The following is a 9,644-nucleotide window of genomic DNA, read 5'->3' on the forward strand; positions in this document are numbered from 1 at the left end:
ATGGAGCAGATAGGACCTGAATCCCTCAAAATATCTCTAGTTCACGTTTCATTCTTTTGACCTCTCTACAAACATAACCAAAAGTCTGGCGATCCCATTTAGACAAGTCGCGTGAAAGAAGTTTAAATTTACCTTGTACTCCTCTCTAGTGAACTAAAACGCGTATAAAAGTTTATAGATGTAGTAGCTCTTTAACAGATAACCGACATGATGCGTCCAACCCGCATCAACAAAAGCTTTTAAGCCCTGGTGGGCATGTCATTTTTATTAGAATGTTTGTAAGCAAAGCCCGAAGAGAGATTGTTATTGCAAAATCCTATTCGGCGCATGATGCTAGCGTTTCACACAGGCGAGCGGCTGAAGCAACGTGATGGGTCGGCCGGTTTACTTACAAAGCGTACCTACAACCTAACCAGTTTTGGGAACCTTCTAGGTTCCCTGAAATGATTTTTGTTTCTTGTACCGGGTTTTCTGTTTCTTTTTCTTTTTTGGATTTACTGTTTCTTTTTCTTTTCGTCTTTCCTTTGACGTTTATTTCCCTTTTTGTTTTTGATATTGTTTTTCAAGTTAATATTATTTTTAGGAAAATATTCATGCTTTTAAAAAATGATCAAAATTCATAAAAGATCGTGTTTAAAATATTGTTCATAAATTTAAAAAATGTTCCCATTTTAAAAATCTGTTCACATATTAAAAAATTGTACGGTTTTCAACTTTATTTGAATTTTCTAAAAATGTTCAAAAATTCTCTTGCTTCCAAAAAATAATAAAAATTTAAAAATGTCCTGTTATCAAATTTTGTTCATAAATAAAAAAACCCGTGTATTTTGTGTTTCTGCTAAGAAATTCACAACTTTCAAAAAATATTCGGGATTTAAAAAATGTTCCTATTTTTAAAAAATGCTCACAATTTTTTTAAAAAAAAATCATGTTTTCATTTTTTGGAGTTTCAAAAAATATTTTTTTTAAAAAGTGTAAGTGTTTTAAAATTTTGGTTGGGAGTTTAATTTTTTTTGTATTTCCCAATTTTGTTTTGGAATTTCCAAAAATGTTCCTGTTTTCAGAAAAGGCGTTCATGATTTCGGAAAATGTTCATGCTTTTCAAAAATGTTTCAGTTTTTTCTAAAAATAGAAAATTTAAAAAGTGTTTGTGTTTCACAAAACTCTCAATTTCTTTAAAATGCACTGAAAATTCCGAAAATGCATTCAAAAGTGTTTGCTCACTAATCAGTAAAGCTCGCTTGCTCATCCAGTTGCAGCGCATGATCTGGAGCTCCCGATCTATGGTTCAATTTCCTGCGATGTACAAGTTCGAATTTTGATTTCTTTTTTAATGGTTGGATTTTTTTGGTACTACAGTTCAAGTTCGCTGGCGGTCATGGGCCGGCCCAGTCGGAGACCCACCTGTGCGAAACGACGACTCTTTGCCGCAGAGAGCGGCATATAGGAGGGCTCGTTGTTATCCACCACGACATGCGTACGTATCGCGCGTGTGGGCCGTTGGGCCGTCGGACCAAAACAGGCGATGCAGCGGAAGCGGCGCCGTACATAGGGCCGTGGATATATAACAGCGCCCTCTGGCAAACCCTAACGCGTGAGTACCACGGAGAAGGGCGGCGGCCGCCCCGCGCGCATCCAAGCAGCCGAGGCCGGCGGCGCGGTTCGAGGCTCGCTTCTGCTCCGACGGCCCCTCCTCCACGAAGCGCGCGCGCGCCCGTTCCGGACCCTCTTCGCGGCGGACGCGCACCACCTGTTCGACCGTTGGCCGGACCAGCCCGCTCCGACGCCAGAGCGCGCTCTAGACGGCCGCGCGCGGGTACCCTCGTCAACCCCCATAGTAAGACACGCAGAAGCAGGGAGCCAATCCTCTGGTTGAATTTGTCCATAGCATCAGCCATCCTGCCATTCAAATGCATTTTTGCACGATGGGGAAGATGGCTGGTGCTATGGATAAATTCAACCCGATGGTTGAGCATGCCCGACTGGAAGAAGAAGCCTTGCTTGGAGTTGAGTGAGCCGGCAAATCAGTTTGAAACAGGGAGCCAGTTAATCCGGTTTAATTTGTCCATAGCATCAGCGATCCCGCCATTCTGTGGTCAATGCTGCCCTATGGCACGATGCGGGATAGCTGGTGCTTTGGATAAATGCTGGTGCTTTGGATAAATTCAACCCGATGGCTGTGCATGCCCGAATGAAAGAAGAAGCCTTGCTTAAAGTTAAGTGAGCCGACAGTCAGTTTGAAGCAGGGAGTCAGCTCATCTCTGTCACCTGGTTGATTTTCCTATATCGTCATACAACCTGTCAACAGAATTTTGCAGAGTGGGTAGGTTGGATGTTGCTGTGGACGCATTCCATTGGGTGACTCTTATCCGACAGCCTGACTACCACAGGACGTATTTCCCTTTTAGTTGCCTGATTCATGGTTATTGTACTCACGCTGACTCTACTTTTAATCTGCCTTACTCTAACTGAATATCCTGTTATCTAGAAAAAGATAGTTGAAATCTAGACCTAGATAACTCTTCCTTGTTTTAGCAGTTTGAAGCAGCATACATGGTATCATGGTCCCAAGGACCAAGATCTAGACAGTGCAAAGGTGATGAAGAGGAGTCTTCTATTGGATTGAACGAGAAATGTAACTGTTTTCACGTGATTCAAGACATCCAGGGTGTTTGTACCGTGTCCTGCAAATGGTTCATATGTATTTGGTTGTCCTTCAGGTTTAGTTTGCTGTGGCAAATTCTGCTACTCCTTCCGTAAAAAAATATAAGAGCGTTTAAGATTACTAAAGTAGTGATCTAAACGCTCTTATATTTCTTTACAGAGGGAGTAGAATTTGGTACAGTGAACTATGGTCATCTATGTCTTTTAGTTTTGCAAGTGTGCTAGAAGGTTAGAAAGCTCGTTCATGTATGAAATTTGTACGGTTCTAAACTTAAAAATTCAGGGGCATTTTCACCCACAGTATTGTTGTGGTCATAATAGCACATCTCAAAATTATTGAGGGCCGGTTCTACAATATTATTTTGAAATACAAAAAGCTTGCAGCAGATATCCTCTTTTGGAATTATAAGTGCAATTCTGAATGGTGTTTTTGAGTCCCCTCTGTTTCTCCTGGGCATTAATCTATGCACAACAACCTCTTCTCTGCTGGATGACAAACAAAGTTCGCATCTCAGATATTTGCTAGATTTGCATGAGCCATTTTGCTGTCAGCTAAATCGTTCAAGTGAGCTGTAAGATCATGTTTCCGAAATTTGGTGCATTTTAACCTTTATGCATGTTTGGCATGAAAAGGAGCTTGACATTCATCCTTTTCAGTTTTTAGGGGTGGTCTTCTAAATTAGCACAGAAAAGGAACAATATATTTTTTATCACTCACCCGTTATCATAATTTTGTTGAAGGATGTATCCGGAAGAGGCTATGCTTGTCAGTTGAACAATTTCATATAGTATATATGTTAACTTCCGTGAATTGACTTCTTATATTCCAATTCATGGGCGCAGCAGGTACAATCTCAGTTCCTTCTGTGCACGTTATTTTCTGTTGCTGTTAATTTTGAATGGAGTAAACAAGATCGGTTAGCAAATATGCCCTACATATTGTGAAAATTTTCATATATCTTTTTTCATACAAATTATTGACATAGTACAAGATTGCACTTTTACTTCGTATATAGTTGCTTTGCATTTCCATTTAATAACTAACCAAAAGAAGGAAAAAGCAATAAACTACCAGCAAAAGCGAAAGGAGCTTATTACACAGCCAAGCATCCCACACACACAGAGGTGTTTTAAAGTCATCCTAAAAACATGTACTGCAGGGACTACCATTGCGCCATCGTTTTTGCTGGAGCATCCATCCGTGAAACATCCGTTGAAAGGCATCTTCAACCAGCTAACTGTTGAATCCCCGTCCTCCATCCATGGACATTACCAAGGGCAGGCTTCATTTGCTACTTGCTTGAATTTTCTACCAAAGGCAGGCTTCATTTGCTACAGGCTTCATCCATGGACATTACTAAGGCCAGGCTTCACTACCAAGGGATGTTGTGCCCCTATGCTGTATGCTTTGATGGATCTTTTCACTACATAGTTCGGACCTCTGTTCGATGTGTATGCTACTCTGCCATTTATTTGGTTTTATTTATAAAGTCGGGTTTCGGCCTTTCTCTCCAGAAGAGAAGTGGAAAACAAATGTACTGTGGTCTGTTTGCCCGTAACAGATTTTCTTTGAACGAGTTCCTGCTGATTTATGTGCCATGTCTGAGTAGCTCGTCTGCAATGAGGTCACCACTTCCTGTCTTTCATTGTGACACGTTGACGTTGGCATCTTCCCTTAGAATGATGTAGTATGTGGATCCGACATGCATGTATTAAAAGCTTTTAGTTGCCAACACTGAACTACATGGATACAGGGCACTATCTGGTTTCCAACCATAGGGTTGCTATGCATAAGTTGTTGAGACATGCAAACAATTTAGATGCATCAAAGCACCAGTGGTCTAGTGGTAGAATAGTACCCTGCCATGGTACAGACCCGGGTTCGATTCCCCGCTGGTTTATTTCTATGCATTTTTTTCTCATTTCCCTGGGCCTTGTCAGTGTTTGAGTTTTTTTTTTATCATTTCCCTGGGCCTTGTCACTAATGTCACTGTCTGACTGTTGATATAAACTTGCTCCCTCCATTTCAAAATAAATGAAGTTATAAGTTTACCCTAAGTCAAACTTGTTTAACTTTGTTCAAGTCTACAGAAATTCCCGGCTAGTGCATTCCTATGCATTTTTTTTTCATTTCCCTGGGCCTTGTCTCTGTCTGATTTTTTTTTCCATTTTCCTGGGCTTGTCACTAATGTCACTGTCTGACTGTTCATATAAACTTCCTCAAAAAAACGAGACTGTTGATATAAACTTGCTCCCTCCATTTCAAAATAAATGAATTTATAAGTTTACCTTAAGCCAAACTTGTTTAACTTTGTTCAAATCTGCATAAAAATGTGATAAGATCTATGACACCAAATACACGTAGTAAAACCAAAGAAAGAAAACCGAAGAAAAGCGGTGAAGAAACAAAAGAAACCCAGAAAAAACTAAAAATCAGTACAACGATGAAAAAACCCAGCAGCGAGCGAGCATCTTCAATTGAAAACCTAGAGAACAAGAAAAATCAGACTAAATGGTCCGGCCCAGTATCCTCGGGTGGCGGAATAACCTGCAACGTGACGGGTATAGTCGTCGTGAAAAAGAAATATTGTTGAACATGCGTGCTGCAACTGTTGAAGAAAAAAAAAGTACAGCAAACCACCCCGTGGTTTGAATGGTTAGGAGGACAGTGATATTCTTAACCGATCAAAGTTCAAGTGTTAGACTTGACATTGCTGTTCGCATTTTCCAGGATTTATTTCAGGCCTTTCAGCAAATCAGCAATATGCGTTTAGTGGAAGGAGACTATCCGTTTATTATGAAGAAGTCTGTGACAACTTCGTCAATTTTAAGATGATGTGCCAACTCAATCTCTGAGAGGTGCTAATAGAGATATGATGTGCGCGCGTGCATGTGTTCATATCAGTGAGTGTATATATGTATGAGCATCTGCATCTGTGTTAAAAAAAATAAACCTGCGTGCGTTATTGAGTAAGCTGTCACGTTTGCAAAGACAGCCAAGGCAACGGCCGACCGTCGGACCCGCCCGTTGTCTCTTCAGCAAGCTCCATCTGCCAAGAAAGAAGCCCTCGGAATGATCACTCGCCGCTACGGTACAACGCAGACGCGCGCCGGCCGCCGGCCGGCTACGCGGTCATCGTCTCATCGATTACTTGACGCGCTCTCCGCAGCAAATTTAACCCTACCAGTTAATTACTCCACGATCAGCAAACCCTAGAAACACCACACCACACCCGGTCCACCAATCGGAAGCCGTGCCAGCAGCAAAAAAAGAGCAAGAACACGTACTCGTCGTCGTCGTCGGCTAGCTGCCATGGAGGTGGACGGGACGCCGGACCTGACGGACTTCATGAACGACTGGTTCTTCGGGACCGTCGGCGTGAAGCACAGCGCCGTCGCCGCCGGCTCCCCCGCGTACGACCTCACGGGCGAGAGCAGCAGCAGCAGCAAGAAGAAGCAGTCGTCGGAGAAGAAGCCGCAGAGGGCGGAAAGCGAAGGCGGCCGTAGCGGCGGCGGCGGCAGCAGCAGGGCCAGCAACGCGAGCAAGCAGACGCAGGAGTGGCTGGAGGAGGCCAAGAGGATGATGGTCGGGTCCGGGTCGCCGGGGCGGATGGGCTCGCCGTCCAGGCAGGTGCCCAAGTTCGCCGGCGGCAACGGCACGGAGCCCTCGCCGGCGCTCGACCGCCGGGACCCCATGTCACGTTCCGCGAGAAGGTATATCGGATCATTCCGTTCGTGCATATGCGCGCGCCACTGATGCATTGTGATCTGTAGTTTTCGGTGCAAAACATCGTCTCGTCTGAGTCGTCTCACAGCTCATTTTTTTATACACGTTTATTTTGATTAGGGCATTTTGGAGACCAAGCTCAAGGGCTTTATTTTTCAAATTTCTAACTTCTCAGTTAAAAAAAAAAGAATCTCAAAATAAAATACACATGCATACAAGGAAGTAATTGTATGTGTGTAAAGTTTTAGGATGAAATATCTTGAATTGAGAGCTGCAAAAAAATCATGGACTTTGAGGATGAGCAATACATATGCTAAAAAAACCATAGATATGTTTTTTTTTGTAGCCCGCAATTTAACATAGTTCGACCTGAAAATTTAAACACAAGTACATTATGTCTCTAGGTATATGTGTATTTGTTTTCAAAACATTTTGAAACTGTTTGAATTTGGAAGGTTTTAAATTTGGCCTCCATTTGGCATTTTCGGTTTATTTTCTACTATCTAGCACTATGTGAAAAAAATGCTCTCTCCATTATTTGTTTATGAAGTGTATTAATTTTTTGAAAGCCAAACATTTCTATCTCTGATTAAGTTTGTAGAAAGAATACCAGCATCCACTATGCCAGCAAAGTCTGTTAGATCCACCATATTTCATTTATTTCGTATTGTATATACTGTTAAATTTTCTATAAAATTGGCCAGGGATATAATTTTTTGACATTTAAAAATATTAACCTATGAATATCACATATAGTATTTTATTTTCATCATAATTAATATTTTTTGTAACTATAATTTTGAGAGGTTTTTGTAACTCTATCATCATCTCACTTTTTGCACAAAAGAATTCGCATATTTCGTATTTCGGCTTTAATGGGCCGAACTAGGCCGAAAGCATATTACTACCGGCCCAACAATGATGAATGAGTGGCCCAGTTTCAAACCACGCCGGAAAACTTCGCCACCCACTGGGCGCCGCTAAGCGCTGCTCCTCCCGGCGTGTGTGTGCAGGCACCGGCAGCCGGGCGGCATCGGCGACGAGATCCTGCAGCGGGCGTCCATTATCTCCTCGCCCCCGCGCTCCGACACCTCCACCCCGTCGGCGCCGCCGTCCCCTTCCCCGTCCCTGCCGCCGAACCCGCACTCGTCCCGCCGCAAGTCCCGCTTCCACGGCCCCTCCGGCCCGGACCCCTCCGCCTCCCTCCGCCGCACAATCTCCTCGGCGTCCAACTCTCCACCCTCCGCCTCCGCGCCCCCGCGCCCCGTGCACCACCGCCGCCACGCGTCCGCCTCTGGCTCCCCCGCCGTCGACGGTTTCGACGACGGCGTCGCCCGCCTCAACGCCTTCCTCCGCCGCCAGCGCGCCGCCCTCGCCGACCAGTCCTCCGGGGACCGCTCCTCCCGCTCGAGGTCCACGAAGCTCGTGCTCTCCGACGCCTCCAAAAGTAATATCAATTGGTCCTCATGTTTTATCCCTAAAGCGTATCTGAATCTAACCACCAGTATCGCTCGCTCGCTTGCGATTTTCTCCTGTTGATTTGGAGCAGGTGTGAGCTCGATCGTGGCGGCGATATTCTACGCGTGGATGCAGTCGAGCAAGGGGGACGGCCACGCGGCGGCGGTGCCGGTGGTGAACATGCGCCGGAGCAGGATGACGGGGTGCAGGCAGGCGGCCTGGCTCCTCTACCACGTCGGGGTCGACGCCTCGGCCCTGCTCTTCGCCGACGAGGTAGGCCATGCCTTGCAACAATGGGGTGCTTGATTGTACTTAGATGGCCAGCATGGGATTCTTCTCCGACAGACAACTGTCTAGGTCCCGTTCCAGAGTTATTGGGCTTTTATAATTTGGGCAGAGGCGACAAGGATGATGAGGCTATACAGCAATCCATCGCAGTGCCATGTGGGTGTTCTTAATTCCGATTGGTACCATGTGGCCGCCATTCCATTCGAGTGAATGGCGATGACTGATATATGCTTTGTGCAATTGCGAGTTTGGGTGCTAGCCTGTACCTCATGTGTTGCCCCCGTTAATATGCACAGCAACAAATGAGGAACGCCATGAGTATATGGCGCATTTATTTTTTCTGCATAAGGTGTAGGATGGCAATGCGCCGCGGTGGCATATCAACTGCTTGTTCCTGCAGATACATCCTGGGTAAAGCAGATGTATAATGTATGATGCTGACTTTGGGAGGCTGAACTGAATTATAGGTTGATATGGAGGGATTAATAATGGATCAGCGGGCCAGCTTGGTGGTGGTGGGGCAAGATGTTTTGAGATCAAACGGTGAGGTAATATCGTGTACTTGTGCTAAGTACTTTTGGTTCGTCTGGTGAAGAAATCATATGGTTCCGTCATTTACTTCATAATCATGCTTGTTTTTGTCTCCTAGGCGGGCTCAGTTTGCACACTCCTCGCCAATGACCATTCTGAAGAAGCTTATGCCCTACTTCAGAGCCTGGACATAAAGAAACTTCTGGTTGGTGGTGTATTTTCAACCTGCTCTAGCGATCGTTGTGCGTAAATTACTGGCACGCCTGATTATGTTCTGTGGGTTTGCCCTCAGCTTGCAGGTATCCTGTTAGATACGAACAACCTTTCCAAGATGTGCTCAGACAAAGATTCAGAGGCGGTGCGATCGCTCTTGCTCGGTTCCTCTGAGCATAAATGGCATGAATTGTTTCAACAATGTAATCTACTCATCTTTGTCTGACGTTGATTTGCGAAGAAGCTATATAGAAAAGTGGCAAAATCATGTTAGTAATAACTATTGGAAACTTTGACGTTGTTTTGGACCAGTGATGCTTGATCACAATGAGCATTCTTTCGTGGAGTTCTTGAAGAACACCTACAGAAAGTCATCCACAGATGGTGAGTTTTCTCCATAATATCTTCACATGGTTCCTCACCTCCTTTTTTGAAACTTCTTTGCTTCAAGTACTGTACTTATCCGCGTCTAAGATAAATTTGCAACCTGCCTATTCTTACTACAACTAAAACATCATTGATGTTTTACCGCCGATGCCATTAGAGCCGATTTTGCTCATTGTTAGCAACTTCAGTTATTAAACATTTCGCCTCTTGCAGCAACTGTGACTCAGATGAAACTTCGGCAATAGCTCTTCCAGTTCTAAATGATATGTTTATTTTATAAGTACATTACCCGTGCATTTGTCCTGAAATGGTCTGACACAATTTTATCCTGTTGTTCAAATTAACTAGGTGCTGGGGACAGTCCTCCAGAGCAAAA

General features: G+C 44.2%; 1 protein-coding gene and 1 long non-coding RNA gene across 2 annotated transcripts in view; both read left to right on the forward strand.

Moving 5' to 3' along the window:
- The first annotated feature begins 1,576 nt into the window (after positions 1–1,576).
- LOC125545669 lies at positions 1,577–4,198 on the forward strand. The gene is made up of 2 exons (XR_007300150.1): positions 1,577–3,510; positions 3,825–4,198. It is a non-coding gene; the product is annotated as an uncharacterized LOC125545669 (long non-coding RNA).
- A 1,779-nt stretch (positions 4,199–5,977) lies between these two features.
- LOC125547103 overlaps positions 5,978–9,644 on the forward strand; it is a gene marked incomplete in the record, with an annotated part of 5,033 nt that continues 1,366 nt past the window's right edge. The window contains 8 exon segments of the mRNA XM_048711113.1: positions 5,978–6,365; positions 7,377–7,838; positions 7,941–8,122; positions 8,605–8,685; positions 8,787–8,873; positions 8,961–9,084; positions 9,194–9,265; positions 9,617–9,644. Coding sequence (XP_048567070.1) covers positions 5,978–6,365; positions 7,377–7,838; positions 7,941–8,122; positions 8,605–8,685; positions 8,787–8,873; positions 8,961–9,084; positions 9,194–9,265; positions 9,617–9,644 — 1,424 coding nt within the window.

The sequence above is a fragment of the Triticum urartu genome, chromosome 3 (genome assembly GCF_003073215.2).
Source record: "Triticum urartu cultivar G1812 chromosome 3, Tu2.1, whole genome shotgun sequence".
NCBI lineage: Eukaryota > Viridiplantae > Streptophyta > Magnoliopsida > Poales > Poaceae > Triticum > Triticum urartu.